The sequence below is a fragment of the Linepithema humile genome, chromosome 4, assembly GCF_040581485.1.
Source record: "Linepithema humile isolate Giens D197 chromosome 4, Lhum_UNIL_v1.0, whole genome shotgun sequence".
Taxonomy (NCBI): domain Eukaryota; kingdom Metazoa; phylum Arthropoda; class Insecta; order Hymenoptera; family Formicidae; genus Linepithema; species Linepithema humile.
In genome coordinates this window covers 30,652,183-30,674,729 of record NC_090131.1, presented here as the reverse complement: position 1 = coordinate 30,674,729, position 22,547 = coordinate 30,652,183, and the positions used below count along the sequence as shown (strand labels likewise).

Genomic DNA, 22,547 nt, shown 5'->3' with positions numbered 1-22,547 from the left:
AGTTAATATTTTAATATTCAATGCTACATAAAAGTTTCACATGAAAAATTTTACACAAAATTTTTAATATAAAAGAGTTCTAAATTGCAGATATGTAATTTGTGTATTTTTCTGAAAAACTACGATATTATTATCTTGATTATGCTTTTTATTAAGCACAAGATGAAATTAGTTTTAATTTAAAAAAAGAATACAAACGTGAACTTTGAGAGAAATTCACATCCATATTTTTTCCGCGTTTAAAATTTTACGTACATACAATACTAGAATCTGTATTATTTCGATGAACGCCTGCGCGAATTTTCTTCGGAATCCACGACCTCTAGTAGGGATGGCGCAAGATTCGGGGGTGAAATTGCACAGTGGTTGAAAATCGCCACTGTATATCAGTCGTACGTAGGCGATCACGCGGTTAAGCAAGCTCACGATTCCATGTCACCATCTATCATTCTGTTCTTTCAATACGGGTTTCTTTTAATCATCATTTTCGGAAATGGTGAGTACATATTTTCTGAATATTGCATTTCTATTTATCAGTAGTTTGTAACTATGCTTGTAAATATTTGTTACAAATTTGCACTTGTAAACTAAAATTTTTGTTTTTGTTCTGCTTCTTTTTATTGATGATTGTTTCAATATCGAGGCACAGATATTATTGAATCGAGAGCAAACTAATAGTAGCAATACTTTTTATTTTTGATTTTGATAAAAATAAAAAAGGTGTGTATACGCATATGTGAAATTTAAAAATGCCAGCTATACTGTGAAATTTCTAATAAATTTTTACAAAATTTAAGCTTATTGACATAAGAAAAATTCATTAACTTGTACATATATAAACATTATACAAAGTTAATTCTATTACAAGAATCAAGTTATTGATACTTGTCATCTTGAAGATATCTTGTAAAATTCAGATATTTACTCTTTCCTATAATATTCAATATTCTCGCAAGTTGAGAAGGATTTAAGCCTTGTCAATAAAGTTTCAAGGTTCTCGCGGTGCCGAAATATAGAACATCGAAGGAACTGTTTAGATATTGTCGAGTGTTAAAATACGTCATAGCTTTTGCCCGCCGCGATTACACAACCGCTGATATCAAAGATATCGGAAATGTAAATTGGCGGCGCAATCAAATTCCCAGGGTCAAAACATCATTGAATTGTGCACTATTTTTAGAAAAGTGTCCTCGATAAAACCAGTACTGATAGTTTGTGATTTTTATGATCTTTCAGCCTTGAAATTTTCAAGGGCTATGGTAATTCAACAATTTACAGTTTTCACAGTGGCATTATTATTTTTTTTTTAATATCCGCGAAAAGTAACAGAGTCAACTTAATGGATGCATGAATGAATACTTATCACGAATCTTCAATTGCACAAAATTTAAATTCACTTTGGTTTGCGAGAAAATCCATTTACAATGGTGCTAAAATGAAGTCGATGTATTCAAGTAGAATTCCGTGAGTTTACTTTTAGCGGCGTAATTTGTGCCAAGCATAAGAGAAAGATTCACACAGAACTTTTATCGCCGAACGCAGCTTTTTCAGAGTGCAATAATGTTACTCTTCGATGTAACTATGTATATTGAAACACGTTATGCTTGATATTGCTTGCACGCAAACACTCGAAAAAACTTATAGTTTTGACTCTTATCAACTATTTTTTATTTATTTGATTTAAAAAAAAAAGGTTTTCCTAACTATTTTTAATTAAAGTAATTATATTTTACTTTTGATTAATTTTTTATATAATATTTCTAACTTAATGTAATCTGTAAATTTGTAATATATTCGAATGGAGTTCGAATTAATAAAAAGAAATTTTATTCTTTGTAATATGTGACTCGTGATCTTAAGCGGATCACGTTACGCTATGTTTGCGATGCAGCAGCTAGCAGTGTAAACGTTTGCGAATCAATCGCATCAAGGGGCTATTCGATGCCTCGTTCATGCCACTAGATTATATGATCAGGACATCGATAGAATTTGCATATTTGTCGTCACCTACATTTAGTAAATCGGTTTACGTACAAGGTTTCAGCAGTCTCGGCTGTGCCGCTGATTAAGTTTATATTACTTTCAAGTTCTATCCATTTTTCGGAATGTGGAATACACAACTGGTTGTATGCAAAAAATTCAATATTTCTGTGCAATTTGATGCACTAAAAAACGCGAAAAAATTTAGATATGCGAAATAGAGATATATACATGCAATTTTATTAAAAAAATAGATTTTTGATAATGGAAAATAGATTTTTTTTAATGTTTTTATCTACTTTTAGGAATTATTTGGTCGTATTCTATTTTGTTGAATGGGACAAAAATAATATTTGTTTCTCCATCGTTAAAATTTAATACTTACAATTCTAATTTAATGCTCGAAATGCTGGATTATCGAATATCTTTATATTATGAGGAATAATCTTCAACTAAAGAAATTCAGTCGATTGAGACCTACGAGATATTCTGCAGCTTATGCAGTGTCGACATGCGATCTCATTACAAATCCGTGAGATTTTTCGTCTCGATGATAGTGGCAGACGGCGGCCTATTTCGCGATTTATGAGAATCTTTCGGGAACATCCTCTCTCAAGAATAAAGATTTTAAAGTATAAAAATCGTGAAAATGCGTAGCGTTAAAATCCGATGTTAAAAAAGTATTTATTAAAATATGTAAGCGCTGAAAAAATTATTTGTAAAAAATGATTTTGCAAACACGATGCATCGTGTCAGTAAATCTGTAAAACTGTGATAGAACAATAATTTTAATTTGATAATGCACACTTTGAAGAGAGTTCTGTTTGTCGTTTAAAGGTACGACTTTTACAGTTCGGTAAGAACGTAAGGACTCACTTTCTTAATTACGAGTGGTATCACTCATCTTCCTCAAAGAATCTTTCTGTGCATCTACATTGCTGAGAAGAGAAGAGGACCGAACTGAGATTAGCTTTGGTTCTCTAACAGGTTTCACCACTCTTCACAGCACAATAGTCGTTTCAATGGGGATGGACTGTCGTTACTGATCATGTAGCCGATCGCTATAATGGATCACGAACATCCACGCAATAAATCAAAGCCCTATAATCAAAGAGAAGAATCTGAAAGAAATCCTACAAGCCGTTTTTGCGAGACTGTTTCTCGGGATTTTACACTATTTCTCGGGTTCGATCTTGCCCCATCTTAAAAGTCTTGAAAACGAGGAAAAAAATATAAAAATTTTTATAGCCAAATAAATTGAAGGATATTCGACATTCATAAGCAATATCAATATGTTTTGACTACAAAATTATTGATGTTAAATTGACGAACTTAACAAATATCTAAATATAATGCATAAAGATAAAATAACATGCATTTTATTAACATAATTGATTGCGTTTTGCTTCATCTGATTAGGTGTTTGCGACGAACACGAATACAGACTGACAAAGCACTTATTAGATGGATATGATGCCGGCGTGAGACCAGCTAAAAATTCGTCCCAGCCTTTGGTCGTAGTCTTTGAGCTTTCGCTTCATCACATTATCGATGTTGTAAGTATTCGGGTGTAATAATCTTAAATGTCAATATATGAAGTATTATTAAAATATCCTGCATACTTCCCTCTCAAACAAGCCAGTTAATTTTGAACTACGAAATTTTGAAACACGAAACATGATGTGCGATACAATTCTTTGTTTTCTAATTATCAATGTTTCCGTCATATGGCTGTTTTCATTCATTTCACAGCTTTTGGTTCAACCTCATATTGAGTATAAGTTGCGATTGTCGGGAATTTGAAAAAGTAAAGAATTTTTTTTCTGAATAAATGAAGAAAAAGATACATCATTAATTGTTTGGAACATACCATTGGCAATTGTTCTGTTTCGCCGATATATGTGAACTCTAATTAATCAAATAAATCGATTTCAACGATTTTCTTTCACAAACAGATATTCTTTGAAGCGTGATAAATTAAATATCTACGGTAAATTGCTTAATAATTCTCTAAATAGAGAGAAATCTTTTGTTTTATGTCACAAAAATATACTATCAATTAAATAAATATTTAACGTAATTTATTTTTGTAATTAATTATTCAGTAAAAATCTTTTTAAATGAGTCAGAAGCCTGCTGCCGGTAAAATAAACAAAATTCTTTAGAAAAGAATATTAATAAATATTATCATTTATTTATATTTTGATTTTTAAATTCGTATCATAATTAATATAAATATTAATTTTTTTTGCAGCTCACTATTTATATTATATTTTCATTGCAGGATGAAAAGAACCAGATACTCACGACCAATTGTTGGATTAAACAGGTTTGGACTGATCATCATTTGAAATGGAATGCTTCAGAGTTCGCTGGAATTCAAGTAATCCGCGTTCCCTACAATCGCGTCTGGCGACCTGACATGATTTTATACAACAAGTGAGCAGTTGTTTTACACGGATAAGAAAATGAACTCCGCTAGCTTTGGAATGTAAATTAATAATTGCAATTTTTTGTTACAGTGCAGATCCACAGTACAGTTCAGCAGTCATCAATACAAATGTGATCGTCGATCATACGGGCGAAGTGGTCTGGCTAAGTCATGGGATCTTCCGCAGCAGTTGCGACATAAACGTTGAGTTCTTTCCCTTTGATGAACAACGATGTGCCCTTAAATGGGCTTCTTGGACATACGATGGATTTCAAGTAAGTTCTACATTTTATATTCTACATTTCACATCGAACGGTTCCTGAATTTTTATTTGTGTGATTACAATCTACCAAAGTTGTATATTTGCATAATTGAGTATTTGATTTCAATAGAATAGATCACTGCATTGCATATCAAATTTTTCTTTTAATTAAAAAAAAATTTTTTTTATTTGTTCTTGTAATTATGGAACTTTGAAACAGTTTAAAATTGCTTCGTGAATAATTGTCGGGCAACACGGATATTCATCTTGCAAATTTTTTTTTTTAATGGAATTAAATTCAGCGTGAAACTAGCCATAATTCTTCGCAATATTACCTTTTTACTTACTTAAAAACTTACCAGGATATATTTTATAGTTCTCGTAAAAATGCAGGATTAAAACATTGATGTATTGATTATAATTTATATAAAAAATGTGAAACTACATAATAAATTCGACGCAATTTAATGAATTAGATGGATTTAGATGGACTATATCTCATATCTAAATATATTTTTAAATTATTAAAAAATTATTATAAGGATCGCAAGCACTTCTGCATTTCCATATATTCAAAAACGCAATAATTCTTTTTCGATATTACACGCTAATGTATAGAAGAAAGAATTTCGACGTACAATATATACATGCGACACAGCATGAATTTTACATGCGGAGTATAAGCAAAAAAAAAAGAAATAGTTTTTTAGAGTTGTGTTGTTTGCAAAGCGAAGCCGATCGAACTTCTGTAATTCGGAAACGCTTAACGTAGCTGTGGAACCGAAAACGCAGACCCGTCAAGTCGTGAAAATGGTTCGGGTAGATCGAAGAGCTTAATCCCAACATCGCGAGAAGAATTCAATACGAGAGCCACTCTCTGCGCCGGGCTCTGCCTATTTTTCACAGAGTTTTCCCATTTTCTATCCTTTCGTATTGAATACACTTTATGCTGCCACTGCCGCTTTTCCTCATCACGCAAAAGTCGAGAATGCGGTTTAAAATCTAAAGTTTTTTGCAAAGCGTAAATTAATCACTTCTCGTATTTCTAATGAAGAAATTTTTAATTACTAGAAGTTAATTATTAATTGTTTAATGGAATAGAAATAGAAACAAGAAAAAGTTTTTCTTACTTAATCAAAAATTCGAAACAATTTTTTATCTGAATAATAATTTTTTAAAGATTGTGTCAATTTAATTAACAGCTAAGCGATATAGCAAATTATTTTATATAATATTCAAGATATGAAAAAATAATGAAGAAAAATAGAACCAAAGCTATTAAAGCTAACTCAAGAATATTTATTGAGCATGCACATAGATAATATTTTACTTTTGTTAATAAGATCTGATTTATTTGTGTGACGTTACCGCAACAGATATCTCGGTTTGCTATTATTAATAAAATATAACAATTTAATAATTGTTACGCGACAAAAAGATCTCAATCGCAACGAAAGACACTCGACCTGTTCATTTAACTTTTAACCGATAAACTGAATCGGCTTTTCGTTGATTTTTATTTACGTTTAACAAACAGTGCAAACCTCGCTCTTTCGGTTATCCTTTTTATTACCCGCAAATTTATCGGACTTAATAGACTAAACGACATTCTTCATTATAACGATCAAATTAATCCATGTGAACAAAATTCTGTGGGCATCAGCTCGAGCTGAAGAGAATAAGCGAGCAAGGTGACGTGAGTAATTATCAAGCGAACGGTGAATTTCATCTCCTGAACTTCACTGCTCGCCGAAACGTCGAATACTACTCCTGCTGCCAGGAGCCGTATCCGGACATCACCTACGAGATCCATTTGCGACGACGTCCGATGTTCTATGTCTTCAATCTGATCTTGCCCTGCATACTAATCAACGGCGTTGGTAAGTGGAGTACATAAATGTGCATACGTGACTAGAACGGTATGGAATACCCGCGGTGAATTGTGATTACATTATTATATTTATATATTAAGGAATCATAGAGAAAGACCATCGAAACGGGGATAGATTTTTTAAAGAGACATTTCTTTATTTCTCAGAAATTATATATTTTATCAAAACTGATATAATCATGATATTTTTAATTAATTATTCTTCTCTTCTTCTTTCCTTTCTTGTTAAAAAAATAGTTATTTGCACTCGAGTAATATTTCAATATTTCCTTCCGCTCGAATTATAAATTTGTCATAAAAAATTTACGACTATTTTTTTGTTGAGAAGATGAATCGATCACGAAAATATCTGTAAAAAAATATTTGCTTGAATAAAAATATAAACAAAATAAAATATTAATAAAAATTCAATATTAATATTTTAAATATTATAAATAAAATATTTGCATGAATCAATTACGTGAAAATACCTTTGAAAAAAAAAAATGAAACAAAAAGTTCGAAATACCAATAATCTTGCAAACTCTGAGTTGACGGAATGAATGCTCATGCCAGCAGAAGTGGCATTCCGAGTTGCCGGAATGAATGAGAATGTTCATGCCAGCACAAGTGGCATTCCGAGTGCAAAGGATCAAGTATAGTAAATGGGGCATAAGAATATTGATTGATGAATGAGAAATATTAACATCATGTGATAACGATATTTCAAAAAATAATATCAGCTATCGGGTTTAAATCGTCTTAGGATTTGCAAATGAGGACAAATGTATTAAGCTGTCGCTTTTCAGAAAACGACAGCGTGAACCGAAGCATTTCATTACATTGCAGCTGCCATTTACCGATAATGAAAGAAATTTGCTCAGGATTTGCCCGATATCAGAATCGATCCATAGCTTAGTAATTACCAATTAAATGAAAAAAAATTTTTCAAAGACAACCTCTGACACTCTCTTTCTCTCTCTACTAAGAAATATTATTTCAAAGATTTATTAATTCGCGGTAAGAGCAAAACTTACGCTAATGCTTTTCCCATTTGCTTTTCAGCTCTTCTAGTGTTCTACGTGCCCTCTGAATCAGGAGAAAAGGTCACTCTTGGCATCTCGGCCCTTCTCTCTATGACGGTGTTTCTGATGACCATTCGCGAAACTTTACCACCCACAGAAAAAACACCATTAATAAGTAAGTACTTTATTAGCTAGCTATTTTCTTCTTTCTTCCGATATTAATATAAATTAAATTTATATATAGAATAATATATTTTATAAGGTAAATATATATAATTATTTAAAAAATAATATATTTTTTGCATTTTATATGTAATATTATTTCAATTACTTTTTGCATTTTTCGGAGATTTTTATCTGAGAAAAATTCTTCCATTTATCTATTCTATCGAGCTTTTCTCCTTTGATGCTTTCAGGTCTTTATTACGGAGTTAGCATTTGCTTGGTATCTTTCGCATCTGGCTTGGCGGTTGTGACATTAAATTTGCATCATCGTGGAGTACGGGGCGTACGAGTGCCGAGTATTGTGAGATCGCTGGTCTTAGACAAATTAGCCAGAATAGTATTTCTGAATTTCCACGAAGAGAATAGATCGGTAAAACGGATAATGTAATGCACATATTGTTTCTTGAAATGTGCGAGATATTTTGTAAATGCAATCTGATCTTTTCTAATTATTTGTATATGTATAATAAAATTAGGTCAAATTGCATTTTCTATTGCTGTGTATTTCTCAGCGATCAGTGTTAAATAATAATTTTGAGAGCAGCTTTTTAGATAATGATATCAGCAAAGTTAGTCTCAGACATTTAATATAAATCCAAAAGATGTAACAGTTTTAATATGAAATCACACAAGTGCAGCAGAAGAATTAATTAGAGTACAAAAAATTAGAAAAAATAATTATTACTATAATTGTACCTAATCATCAGGAAATGCAAATAGCGAATTAAAAATCTTATCTTTAGATGTACAGATGTCTGTGACTACAAATTGTGAGCACAAACAAGAAATGTATTTTTTGGCAAAGAGAAAGATTTTACACATAGATATATTTAGTTTTTTTCAACGCGCGTTTACTATCACTCTATTCTATAAAAAAGTTTTGATGATCACAGCGTGATCATCAATCTAAGCTCATAAAAATTTGTTATTTTAGCAGGAACAGACGGAACAATTCTCGAAAAAAAGAAACAATTGTCCACTACACTGCAACTCCGAATTACCGGAGCAACACGTGTCCCCCAAGTATGTATCGAGACGAGACGACAGTAACAGCACTAGTCCTAGCTTAGGTGAGTTGATTTCGATATTCTTCTAGATACTTGATCTATTAAAATATATTAATTTGTATCTCACAATCGATGAATTATAAATTATGTTGTACAATTCGACAGATCTCGGGAAAGAAGCCAGCCTTGAAGCTAAATGGTCCCGGGTTCTGGGAAAAGTGCAGGCGACCATCGAAAGAAATGAACGTCGCCTGGTTGAGCAGGATTGCCGGGAAAGGACAGAGTTAGATTGGAAACAGGTCGCTCTGGTCAGTGATCGTACACTGTTGTGTGTTTTCTTGCTCACGACGATCATCAGTACGGCGGTAATTTTATGCGGTTCGCCACCCCCAACCCCGAGCATATCGAAAGATTAATTCTTAAATTATTGATTAAATTACTGATTAAATGAAAGGCAATTCTGATAATTTTGATCAGAATGAGATTATAAAAACATCACATAATTGAAATGTTAATTGAAACATTATTACAATTTTCACAAATTTACTTTAAATTGCAAGTTAAGGTAAATGCAAAAAGAAAACGAAAAAAAGAAAGGAAGAAAATCCGCTTTTTATTAGCCTTAGCAATAAACTTATTTAATTTATTTATCTCTAAAAATTCGAAAACTTTTGGCAAACTTTGCCTACTTCAAAATTACGATTTGAGTATAAAATATTAACATAGATCTAGAAATAAACGGTCTGTATCGATGAACTAGTCTGAATGTACAATAGATGTGTTATCAATGTGCAAATAACAGAATGTGCTTCAACAGAATTAACGATATAAAATTTAAGACATAAAAAGAATAAATAACGAGATACTCTTTATTCATTATATCTAATAACCACATACAAACCCCATTAACATTCTTGAGTTAGATATATAAAATTTTTTACAAAAATGTATAATAAATTAATCTTTTTTATATTTATATAAAAGTAGCTTTTCTTTTTCGTGCATTTTTATCTATAGGAATATAAAATTAGAGAACGTATATTGGAATGTATTACCTAAATATAAGTCACCTAACAATTGTCAATAGTAATCAGGTACGGGTGCACAAGCTATTTTCACAAAATCTTCGTATTTAACATGTCCATTCAGAGACACATTGGCTTCGCGAAAGATTTGCTCCACTGTAACAGAAGACAGTTTATGTCACACACATAACTAGATTAATTATTTATTTATTTTACAAACCTTCTTTACTGCTCAATTGTTCACCCCAATGAAGCAACATATGTGCCAATTGCCGTGCTGGAAGAATACCATTGTGAGAAGTATCTGCAGCTTGAAAAGCTTTAATTACTTCTTTTGGTAGATCTTCTGCACGTGTCTGAAGATGCATGACTTCCAAAAAATCAGCAAAAGACATTTTTCCACCTATAATCGACAAAAAAAGTTATTTGATTTGCAAAAATATTGTACAAACATTCTTACCTTTATCTTTCATGTACTTGTTTAATTCTGCGATAGTTGGACTTAGTCCCAAAGATCTCATAATTATAGTAAGCTCATCCAGTGTACGAATCTGACCGTTTCGAGCAAATAAATAAAAACATTCACGGAATTCTGCAAAAAGAATAATTTTACAATAATCTTAAAATTTATAATGCAATAAATATGTATATGTGCAACAATCTCAACATACCATCAATATCTTCTTCTCTGAAATAACGTGCCTAAAACATTAAGAGAAAACAAAATTATATTGCAACAAAGAAAACTGTAAAACGTAGCGTTTTCGACTGAATAGATTTGGTTTGATCTGAAAACAATTAATCGCAATTTATCATAAACTCATGTTCAAGAACTAACATATTGTATTGATCTGAAAATTTCTTTGGATTTTTCGATCAAAAATTTTGCGATGACTTATCTCCCCACAATCTTTTGTGCTCGATATTGTTGTAAACAATTCATTTTCTATTTTCATTTCGCCCATAATCATTCGCTTCAAAGATGACTTGTTTTCATTGTGTTTTATTCAACAGTAAATTGCAAGTAATGAAATAATCGATTAAATTTTATTCGATCAATTTGTGTGGCACCCAACATTAAAGCAATTCACATATCAATTTTCTAAATGACTGTGAACATTAGATTGTGATACTGTTAATGTTTCTGCAATCGCTTGCATTATCATGTGTTTGCTTCCACCAGTGTTTTGATTTCGTTGTCAATTGTAACAAGTCTTGTATTTATTCCTTAATATATTTTCTAATTATAAAATTTTGTATATGTAAACATGATCCAGATTTTGATTATGTTTTTATTAGTTCACGACAGATCCAATAACGTCAATAATCGCTCCCAAATTGATTCAGTCGAAAATTCCAATAAAGAAAGTAGATCAAGATGCAGAATTAAGATTATATTTTTAAGAAATTTTTAAGAATTGTTGAGATAATTGTAACGTGTATTGAAATTACCATGATCAACTAAATGTATCCTATTGTGTCCTTTTCTCAGTATTGTTTCCTTACAATTTTAACATAATAGCGTTTAAATAGCTTTCTGAAACTTAACCTTGCCTTTACTTTCTCTTTGTTGTATACAATGAACTATATATTGCTTACACGTCTCTACGCATGCGCACATCATTGAGAATACAGGCAAGCCAAAAAACTTTTTACGCTCGATTACAATCAAAAGTTTCGAACTTAACTGTACGTAGAAGGACAGCAATACACGACATGTGCTTCTCTCTCGGCTTGCGATAAGTGATTTAGTGCCCATTCCAGTATATACATAGTTCAGTGATTGTATATAATCCAAAACATGCAACCTTACATTGTAAAAAATTCATACTACGTCCGATGCGTCCGATGACTCGATATACGAGTCAAAACTCCATTCCAAAAAAAGTAATTTCTAGAAACTTTGTCTGACGCCATTTTCATTCAAGAAATTTTCTTATTGGATATCGAATGCAGTGGGATGTCAGATGCAGGGATTGTCAGATAATGGACGCAATATGAATTTTCCATAAAACAAGGTTTGTGCTTCTATTCCTAAAATTAGTTTTCTAGCGTTTCGATTGAACGGACACATAAAACACACATTTATCAAATGTCAATGAGAACGTCAAGTAAGCTTGTACTATAATTTTAATTACAAAAATTACAAAAATAATAACATTACTTCTACTACAATAATGGTAGGAAAAAACAATATTCACCCAAGATTATAAATGTTTCAATTAAATAATAATTATTTTTAACAGAATTATTTTTTCACTCTGTAGTAAATATTTCTAATAATTCTAAGAATTCACTCGAATGACAAGTAGTCAAACAAGAATAATTAATCAAATAGCATTACGAGTTTGATAATCTTTCAGCAAATAAAATCCATGTTAATTGCGACTAATTCAATCGGGTCGTTATTGAACAACGAAAAGAGTGGCGAATCCGTTTGTAGCGCAGCAGCGTTCCGAAAAGAATGGTTAGACGGGACAATAGCACGGTACCGTCTCTTCCGATGACGGTAAATTAAAATTTATTTCAAATGTGCCGTGTGCTCTCTGCGTATACCATTGATTAACGTTTCTCGCCATCAATCTTGTGCCTTTTCTAAAGCCGACGATTGTTCTCTTGTCTATCATTTTATATCCATTTCAATTGTGAAATTGAGAATTAGATTTCTTATCAGTTTACATTTGATATTAATGTCGACTTCAATTTTATGATTTGTAATCTTTTAAAAATTATACATTAAACAAATTGCTCTATAAACAAATAAAACCTTATCATCGTAGCAATCAACGCTTCCTCGTTCGATAGTTACAAACAGTTAGCGTTCCTCTCGAGGTTAGCAGTCGTTAAGAGCGAATATGAACTCGCAGCAGCCCATGGAAACTAATTGGATACCGCGGGCTTGTCCTTTGCAGCATACCGTTTCCATAATTAAATTGCTCACGGCCTCGACGCCACCGCATGTCGATAATCAAACTAATCCACGGTGCAACATTCCTGGGGTAATGGTTTCGCGCCGTCGAGGATGAGGGAGGAGATTTCATCTTCTCGCTTTCTTCATCCTCTTTTTTTTCTATCCCCTCTGTCACCCGTTGACAGTTTCGCAGTTTCTTTTATCAATCGTTCTTCGCGCTCTTCTTTCTAGAAAACGTATATTCATTACATATTTTGTGTATACATGAAGGTAGAAACAATATACCCAACGACAGATACCAAAATATATTGCGCAAAAAAGGAAGATGGAAAGGGTAGTTGATGTATGGATGTAAATGCATGGTAGACAGTAAGAGGGGTGAGAAAGAGAGATTGAAAGAGGCGCGGGGAAAGCGGAATATTGGTGCAAAGGACGCGCGCAAGGAGAAAGTTCGGAAGGACGAACGCGCTCGCGCGAATCTCGTCCTGTCTGTGCTCCGCTACTCTGATCTTCCTATCTTTCTCTTCCCTTGCATATGAAGAAGATAGAAATACGAGTGCGAGTCGGACGACGCGTCGGTGACTGCTAGAAAAATGGTTGGTAAGGTGGAAGGGAGAACGCGAGGGTTGAATAAGTCCGTTTCGCTTGTGGAAAGAGGCGACTCCTCGCGAGGAGTGGCAGGAAGATACAAGAGAGAAAGAGAAGCATTTATATCCTGTGCTTTGATAAACATAGTTACACTCCGCGCGATTTCTAACATTGAGATTCGCCTTAATTAAATGTAACGTTTACAAATAAATATGTAGTATGCTGTCAAAATGAGAGAAGGAAAGACAGAGTGATGAAAAGAGAAATAGAGTAGCAGACGAAGAGAAAGGTTGCGCGGCGTTGCACGGCGCGATGGGCGAGAGAGGGGCAGGAAGGGGACTACAGCTGGGTCGAACGGGTGCAATTGGTGGGGGAAGTCGTTGTCCTCGGGAGTCTTCGTACGCGTGAGTCCGCGAGTGGTCTCGCCAGTAGGATATGGAACTTGTCGTGGAATTGTTGTTAGATCTGCGTGTATGCGTCGCGTAACATGATAATCTCATCTCATTTTGCAAACTCGCGTCTCACCCATCTCCTGTCGCGGCCGTCGCTGGACCGTAACGACGTGTCAAGAGAGGCCGATCTTCTGTGACAGGTGTGTGTGCGTGTGTGTATGTGCGTGTATGTGTTGTGTACGCTGTGCTGTGTATATACGTATCCTCGATGTGTCATGCACGATGGAGTACGCGAACGGCATCGTCATACGGTGGTGATCACCGATGATACGCGGGGCGCGTTGTCAAGCAGCAAGATCGGAGCAGCGAGAACACCCGTGGCTATTGGCAAGACTCGCGAAGCGACGACGCGGAGTTGCGCTTCGGTGAGTGTCAGACGTACAGGGCAAGCGCAGCTATGTGCATTACAAGCGTGCGTATACAGGGAGCCTGGTAATAATACTGCATATCTTTTCCAACGCAATCCTGTGACAGATTCAGAGTCTTTCGGATCAAATTTAAAGGGACAGACCGCTATTTTAATATAAGCCATTTTTTTTTTTCAAAATTAGATATAACATTGCATTAAAAAATTTTATTTTGTTAGATGAAGCTTTGTTATCGTGTCTTTTTGTTAAAAAAAGATAATTAAAATCCGCAAAAAGGATTAAAAAACGTTTTTTTAAAGCAATTTTTCGTGACTCTTAATTGTTGCTCCGATTGTATTTCAATCAAAATGTATCAGCGATATAAATTTCTCAACAAACAAAACAAAGTGAAATTAGTCACGTAGTCGGTGTACGATCGAGATAAATAATCGATCGATATAACTTCTCGAAACGAAATCTCTTGTTTCTACTAAATCAGCACGCGTTCGTAACTTTTATAGAAGCAAAGATATAAACTTTGTATCTATTAAAATTAAGTTCAACACTTTGTTATATTTTATCTTAAAGTAACGTGTTTGGAAATATTTACGACAGAAATTAGTAATAGCTTGTCAGACTCATAAATAAACTTCATAAGTTCGATTGTAAAGTCGAGAAAAAAAAAATTAAAATATACATATTGTTCATTATATGTTCATTTTATTCTTGTTTCCACAATTATAGTTTTACTGTAATTATAAAAAAGTTTAAAGTTTTGTATGATAAAATTTATCTATTCCTTTAAGTAAAATAACCGGTCTGTGCCCACACAGGTGAATCATTCGAAGAATATGTATATGAAAAGAACGAGTTTCTTTGGTTCTTCAGACGAATTCATCATGATTCATTTTTAACAAAACGGTAAAAAAAATTTTTTTTGAGTCTTGAAACGACAATCAAATGCGAACCGTGTAAGTAAATTCGCCGCTTTGCCGTGCCAGGACTTGCGAAATGCAAGTAATGGGTTTCACCGCGCCAAGTCATTCTTCCGCTTGCACAGACGAGACACGATAAAACTCCGTCTCATACGAACATCGTGTAGACATTCCATTTTCGGAATGTAGTGCTTATCCCGTCCAGGGACCGCCTCTACACAGTGTCCTGAGAAAATGTATCCTGCTGCAGTACTGCAGCAGCGCTTCTGTAATTTATTTTGCCTACGAACTTTAGAGTTCCTTGAAATATGGTGACCTACCTACCTAATTGTGAACTTTACATCGGGCAAAAAAATTTCGAAACGAGGATTAATGGCCGAAATATAAAAAAGATGAGGACCATTTTTGAAATTTATTTTCGGAACTCAGATTTGCATTAAATAATATTTAAATAATATCGTTGTCATTGACATATTGAAGTTTGTATAAATTTGCTTTCAGCTAGATTTATCTTATCTGAAAACAGTAAAGTAAGATTATGAGATCTGACAATAAAGTTGCAGAAATTAATTTATCAAACATTTTATTTAAAAATTACGAAGATGTCAGTTTATCTTTTTCAAAGTGGGCTTCTTGAAATCGTACATAAGCATAGAGATGTCGTAACTGTACTTTGTAGTATTTCTAAAATTTTTATTTTCAAAAATACTTTGCAATATCTGTCACATTTATTTGGATTTCTAAAACTAACTCAAAGTGCTTTCCTTTTATATGCTTTTCTTACGTTCGTAGTGTAATCCCCGTTATATATCTGGATGTATGTACATGTATATTGGTAACGTTAATGCGCTTCATTATACAAGCGCGCTTACGCTTGTTCTCGTGCGAACAATTTTCCGGCCACAATTGCCAAGTCGACGGCGCTTTGCCGGCCGTTTCTCTTTCCCTTCGAACTTTTACACTTTACAAGTTTGCTTTTACGAGATAAACACTCGGCCATCCCCATCACTTTCTTATGCAGCATGTATATGAAAACGAGTACGTAATTTTGCACCGCGGCGAGTTTCACGGTCGATCGCTTTATCTAACTTAATCTTTTACAAGAATATGAAATAATTTTGGCAACGTATCGACTCTTGATATTTACGACTAATTTTTTTGGTGTATTTTGTCAACAGAATCGATCGACGGACGAAGAGCGACGCTCGAAGGTAGTGAACGTCACGAAGAGAAGAAGACGACAAGAAAGAGTCGATCCAACGTCGAAGGTGAGGTGAGGTGGAACCGGCTGAAAAAAAAAAGAAGACTAAAAGCGAAGAGGAGACGCGGCGTAGGAGACGGCGGAGAGGTCGAAAGGTTGAGCGACCTACGGACCACGACGAGAAAGAAGTGGCGGGAGGAAGAAGTGGTAGGAAAGGAGCAGGTGGAGGAAGAAGAGAACGACCGGCAGGAGAAGGACGCAGAAATGATCTTGGTAGGTGACTGGCAAAGTGCGATGGTCGATTCCTCAACGAAAGACAGATAGCGCCGCCATTAGTCGTCCTCGGGGCGCGGAACATCGGGCCGATGCGCGTTGCGGCCCTGGCTGTGGGTGAAGAGGGGGAGGGGGAGGGCGAAGAGGAAGAGGAAGAGAAAGAGACAGAAGGGAAGGAGAAAGAAGAAAAGGAAGAGAAAGAGAAAGGTGGAAAGGAGGAGGAAGAAGAGGACGACGACAACGACGAGGACGAGGAGGAAGCAACAGAAGGCCAAGTAGAGCATCATCACGGAGCGCGCGGGCCCAGAATGTGCCCTGCGGCTGCGGCGGCAGCGGTGGGGGGCAGGAGTCCACGGTTTGCCAAGACGTCTATGATTGTATTGCTGCTACTGTTGTTGCCCGTTTGGATTCTGAAGATCGTCGTCGATGCATCTCCCGTTCATCCCGCATCGCCGCACAGAGGTGAGTCACGCTTTTTTTTGTCAACTCAACGTTAAGTCAATGCCCCAAAATGTTCATACAGTTCATGCAATCGACCTAACTCAATACCTTTCGATAAAATTGAAGATACAAGATTAGGAACTTTGCAGTTTAACATGCTAAATGTACACAAACTCTGGAGTACATTTTTTTGGACATTCTGTATTAAATTAGAAAATTTAATTTGTTCTAATTTTCATATATACATATATCAGTCTTTTGCATGTAATTATCTAATTTACAACTTTGAGATTTTTACAATTTTTTAATATCACGAAGGATCGAAGGGTTTTTAGTTTCCGATGATGTTAATTTAAGATGAGAAATTTTTCGGAAATTCGGAGTTTGATGAGTAGTACTTCGCAAGTTGTAATATAAATTCTTATGACAAAAGGCGCTAGAAATGCAAAAAAAAACGCACTGCTTTAACGTAGTTGGTTTATAAAGTTGTATTGTGTCTTTATTTTATTGCCTTGATTATCAATTTAATCTCTCTCTCTCTCTCTCTCTCTCTCTCTCTCTCTCTCTCTCTCTCTCTCTCTCTCTCTCTCTGTGATATATGTCTGAGTTGTAATTTAATTCATTTTTACACTTTTCTAATATCTATTGTTAAAATATTTTTCGATATTGGCGCACTCTATACATATCATAAAAATATAAAAACGGTATTAAGTTCCTCACATTGAAATCCAGTGGCGAGATTAAAGATTAATATGTGTGCATCCTCTTGGCAAAGTGAACGTGAAACAAGTGCACTTCGGCTGCTGCACTCGTCCGAGATCTGAAAACGCGTCTCTGAGGAGCTCTTTCAGCCGAGTGGCCGCGGTGAATACTCCAGCGTTCGTTTCCTCTTAAAATTTCCGTTTTGCCCTCCATCCTTAAAATACTAAGCAAATTTTCACAGCGAATACAATATTTCATAACGTATATTCATAGCGCAAAAGTATAATAAATTGGTTTCATAATTATTATGCGTCAAAAATAATAAATCATAACAATTGCAAGTATCATCAAAAATATAACTATATTTATTGAAGGCCAACCTTTATTTGAAGGCCAACATCTTATTACTAACAATAAATTTTACTTAAGAAGATAGCATTGAATTTAATAATGAAAAATAGTTGATATTCTGCGATATGACAGTGATAATTACGCTCGCAACCGTGTGAAACATTTTATAATAGTCAAGGCAGTTACGATCAAAACACGGAATAGTATAATACAATACCATTGAAATAAATTTTGTCTTATATTTGCACCTGACAAATGCATTTTTATGGCACGACTCATTTTCACGTGCTTTACGATTTGCAACCCATTCTTTCGAGTCACTAATGAAACTCACATTTCCTTCTTGTGCATTTTGCAGATATTACGCGCGGCTCATACATTAGGTATTACGAGGCGGCTATCTATGATACGGTGACCTTGAGACGTCATCGTAACCGGATACGCCGCGACGTTATCTACTCTGAGCAACCTTTGATTTTGCACCTGAAGACGCTCGACAGGTGAGTAAGTCCTGTAAATCAATTCATTCGCTCACTTCTCTCTATCTTATTGTTAGTACACTGTGAGAACTCTTTCTGCCTTGGATGATTAAGAAAAACTCATCTCATCAAACAAATATTCTTTTTTTTTTACACAAGATTATTTGTTATTTTAATTTTTGATAAAGATTTTCTTTGCTTTCTTTTTCTGCTATGTTTTCGAAGATTTTTTTTTCTACATCGAATGTAATATTGTAGTTCACTCATCGAACTGCATTTTTCAGAAAAGCAATTACAGAGTTTTTTTTACTGTACATAGTCATTTAATATAAGAAACGTTTAGCGCGAAAATGTTCTTCTCCCGTTCTGCGCGACAAACGGCATGCAATAGTCTCTTGAATGATAGGAGACACAGAAAACATTACCCTAATCCATCCCTCTTGTCCCCGACCTCTTTCAGTCCATCGATGTAACTACAGCGTTCGTCTCTTTATGTAAATTGGTAGAATTCACGTCGAGCAATAAAATGTAAAGCAGGAGTGTGCCGCGCACGTGGCTTTCGTCATCCCTTTCCCCGTTTGCATCCTTGTCGTACCAAGCTGTACGCCACACCCTCCTACCCATTTTTCTCTACCCTTTTTCACCATCGATAGTAGTCGCACTGCGTCGATGGCGTATTTATTCCGGCACACCTACTAAAAACTATATAGCAAAATAATTATTTGGAAGAGAAAAACAATTTTTAACGTAATATATGTACTCACTGTCTTTCTTCTCTCTCTTTCTTTCTGAAAAAAGCATAGTATATTAGATTAATCCGTTTTTCGCAATTTCCTTTATTGGAGTCAACAGTGCGAACATCAATCTCAATCGATTTTTATTTTGTTAAACATATTTGTTATGTAAATGCCATTTGGAGGAACGAAAGAGCGCATACATCGCACACCCGCAAGAAAAGTAACGCAAGCCGAAACTTTTCGAATTTTGTTTTTACTTGCGGATTGTATTCTAAGATACATCGGTCTTCAATCAGGAAAAGTGATAGAAGTTGAATTCATACTTTCCGCATGAATCCGTTGTTTAATACTGCCGTAAATAATTAATTTTAAAATTACTGTTTATTCAAGCGTGAAACTATTTTCCGTGAAATCAAGCTTGGTTCAGACGATTTATAATTTGCGATAGAATTTGAGATAAAAACCAATTCATAATATTATTAATAGGAAACGTTTATTATTACCGCAATGTGTTGTTCCTTCTTTTTTCTCTCCTGAACAATTTGATATTTTTTAAGTAAAAAATTGTGTCACTTTTCTTCGCGGGTGCGCAATATGTATATTTAGCTGAATATTCGTAGTGAGAAGCCATTTGATCTGTACGATGTTACATGGTTTCATCTCAAGCTTAAACGGCTTTAGAAGCTTTGAAGGTTTCGAACATCGTATCTCAAAGTCATAAGAGACATTCTGCATTAGATCTGCAAGTTTATATGGGAATGGAAAACGAAATGTCACGATTGCGAAGAATCATGTTTCGTAATAATTACTACAGTTTTATCGTAAATTATTTTAATGGAGATTCATAGAATATTTTATCAATATTGTTGGAATTGTTGAAGATGTATTGAACTACTTAAATTGCGACAATAGATATGCAAATCATTCACAATGGCGTTGTGTCTTAACAAGATCTCCCATCTACTCTATTAGCATTGAAAAGCGCATCTTTCTCTCTCTCTCTCTCTCTCTCTCTCAAACCGCTCCAGTTGATATCCCGCTATCTTTTCGTCACTTAACCTAAACAAGTCCTCCTACTCCACTATTGGCGATGTCAACAAAATGAAGCGTCTCTGACCACTCGAGTTACAGTACCCCACTCTCCTTCCGCAAGTATTATCGTTTAAGCTAAAACAGAACCTCCTTCTGCCCCACTATCGTTGTCAAGAAAACGACGCGCCGCGAACCACTCCAGTTGCAACGCCCCATCTTTCGCGTGAATCGCCGCTGATCTAAACAAGCCTTTCTTCTATCCTACTATTGGCCTTATCGCGACATCGTCGCGATGCGCCTCGGACCACTCCAGCTGCAGCTCCCCACTTTCGCGCAGTATCCTTCCGCTGAATCGCCGCTTAATTTAGTAAACGAGACCTTCTAGCCTCTTATTGGCGTTGTCAAAAACGACGCGCCTTGCACTACTCGCGGTTGCAGAACTCCTTTCGCGTAAATCAACGCTTAATCTAAAAGAATAAGCAAGATCTTTTATCCATAGAAATTAACGTATATGTATACACAAGTAAAATAGATAATCATATTGCATCTTATTGAATATATAATAATATTTCTAATATATCAAAGCAAGGCAATGAAAAAGATAAATTCTATTTTTCATTTTTAGTTGGCGTCAGTTTTTGATGTCACTTCCCCGATAATTACCTTTCCATGCTTGAAACTACAAAAATACTCTCGTTATCTTATAATTACAATTTGTTTTATAGATCCTGGACGATACGCTTAGTTCGCGACGCGAGTCTGTTTAGCAAGGATGTATCCTTCGAAAGCACAAACGGCCCGATATCCTTCGACATATCGCATTCTTACGTCGGTACTGTTTTGGGTAAGTCCATTATATCTCATCTCGTTTATAATCGATTTAAAAATATACATATACATATATATGTAAATATAGTTTGTAAGTATAGGAGATATGTAGATAACACATGCATCGAGAAAACATTAGAGAAATGATACGAAAGATGATCGAATTTTTTATATTCTCTTGCGTATAAAATTTCCAATCCCTGTATTATTATTATAGAAAGTTAAATTATTATTTTCTGTAAATATTATTTTAAAATGCGATAATAAAATTTTTTATCGGAGTTTAACGATTTTCGATAATAGAGATAATATTAATAATGCACAAATAAGATATTATAAATATTACAGAAGATAACAAAAATTATTTATGTTGGTTCAACGATAATAAGACACACAACGCGTACATTGAAAAGACTAATTACGTTGGCATGTAGTGTTTTTCGACCAAGGATTTTGATTCGAGATTACTGGGGATAATCTCGATAATCACAAAATGTTCTCGCCTCTTCATAGAGCGGTATAATGAGAACACCGAGATAATCATTGCAGCAATCGAATCAATATTTATTTTCGCTCACTCTGTGTACCGGAATTATATTACATAAACAAGATGTATTATTATCAACGACGCGATGCAATTACAAGCGAAGAAAAATGTCAACACATTTCAAGATTAAATGTGGTATACACCGATGAGCATATCTGTGACAACCAGCATCCTTTAAATCATCTTCATGATGGATAGCGTATAAACCGCTCTTGTTCGTTATTCTGAAACGGTTTCCGCGGGCACATGTGCACTATGTGCGTGCGGCTACACTCGCCCAGGGAAACCATGCTTCAGTGCACCTGAGAGTGTCTTGTTTAATCCTTGGATGCGCTTTATTCGTTTACATGTTACTGAAATGTTCTACTTAATTATAATTTACGAATACTGATTTCGCGAATTAATTCGACAATAAAGTCGAAAGTTATGTTAGATTTGTGATAGAAAAAACAAAGATAACATACATATTTTTATGTATAAATTAGATCCGATAAATTTATCATTCCGGTTTTAAAAGATTCGAGTGAAAAAAATTGTTTTCTATTTTTTCCGGAAAGAATTAACGGTTAAACTGATAGAAATCTACGCACGATATTGCCTAGATTCATCAAATCGATCCTATAGGATTAATAGTGCGGGTGTATTATACGATTCCCGTAAGCGTTTCCTGCAGAAATCAGGCAGACATATGGGTCGGACAATAGGAGGTACAGGGAAGAGGAGGTGGGGAGAGTTCGTGTGCGGTATAATTTCAGCATACGGCGAACTAAACGTAACCGCAAGCTCGCGAACGGGGCAGAAACTTGATCGTGAATGCAGCCCCGTCGCTTCGCCGGATCGTGAATTGCAAACGATCCCGTCGCCGCACCGTTTCTACGACCGAGATTGCGGAAAGTTG

At 34.7% G+C, this 22,547-nt stretch overlaps 3 protein-coding genes and 1 long non-coding RNA gene across 9 annotated transcripts in view; 2 read left to right on the top strand and 2 right to left on the bottom strand.

Annotated features, from left to right (window-relative positions):
- Nucleotides 1–328: 328 nt before the first annotated feature.
- On the top strand, nt 329–9,672 carry LOC105671118 (nicotinic acetylcholine receptor alpha6). Of its 4 annotated transcripts, none has more exons than XM_067353146.1 (9): nt 329–496; nt 3,400–3,536; nt 4,265–4,419; nt 4,503–4,686; nt 6,337–6,553; nt 7,609–7,743; nt 7,985–8,163; nt 8,731–8,863; nt 8,966–9,672. In XM_067353146.1, the coding sequence occupies exons 1-9, from the start codon at nt 433–435 to the stop codon at nt 9,214–9,216; spliced, it is 1,455 nt and encodes a 484-aa protein (XP_067209247.1). In that variant the 5' UTR covers nt 329–432; the 3' UTR covers nt 9,217–9,672. The 4 variants fall into 4 exon arrangements, with proteins under 4 accessions (XP_067209247.1, XP_067209250.1, XP_067209249.1 ...); XM_067353149.1 differs by having other exon boundaries at nt 8,728–8,863; XM_067353148.1 differs by having other exon boundaries at nt 7,985–8,177; nt 8,966–9,106.
- LOC105671121 (calmodulin-like protein 4) lies at nt 9,656–11,440 on the bottom strand. Its single transcript, XM_012365038.2, has 5 exons — nt 11,278–11,440; nt 10,497–10,527; nt 10,286–10,417; nt 10,046–10,228; nt 9,656–9,981 (listed from the first exon to the last, which is right to left on the bottom strand). The coding sequence occupies exons 1-5, from the start codon at nt 11,278–11,280 to the stop codon at nt 9,881–9,883; spliced, it is 450 nt and encodes a 149-aa protein (XP_012220461.1). The 5' UTR covers nt 11,281–11,440; the 3' UTR covers nt 9,656–9,880.
- Nucleotides 11,441–11,918: 478 nt separating this feature from the next.
- Nucleotides 11,919–13,173, bottom strand: LOC136999363 (uncharacterized). Its single transcript, XR_010889735.1, has 2 exons — nt 13,036–13,173; nt 11,919–12,963 (listed from the first exon to the last, which is right to left on the bottom strand). It is a non-coding gene; the product is annotated as an uncharacterized lncRNA (long non-coding RNA).
- Nucleotides 13,174–13,658: 485 nt separating this feature from the next.
- Kul (Kuzbanian-like) overlaps nt 13,659–22,547 on the top strand; it is a 29,407-nt gene continuing 20,518 nt past the window's right edge. The window contains exons 1-4 of one of the 3 annotated variants that reach the window (XM_012365069.2): nt 13,659–14,141; nt 16,237–16,994; nt 18,385–18,526; nt 21,000–21,118. In XM_012365069.2, coding sequence (XP_012220492.1) covers nt 16,625–16,994; nt 18,385–18,526; nt 21,000–21,118 — 631 coding nt within the window. In that variant the 5' untranslated portion in view covers nt 13,659–14,141; nt 16,237–16,624. Of the gene's footprint in view, nt 14,209–16,236; nt 16,995–18,384; nt 18,527–20,999; nt 21,119–22,547 lie in introns of all 3 variants that reach the window. The other 2 variants (XM_067353140.1, XM_012365070.2) reach the window with 2 other exon arrangements.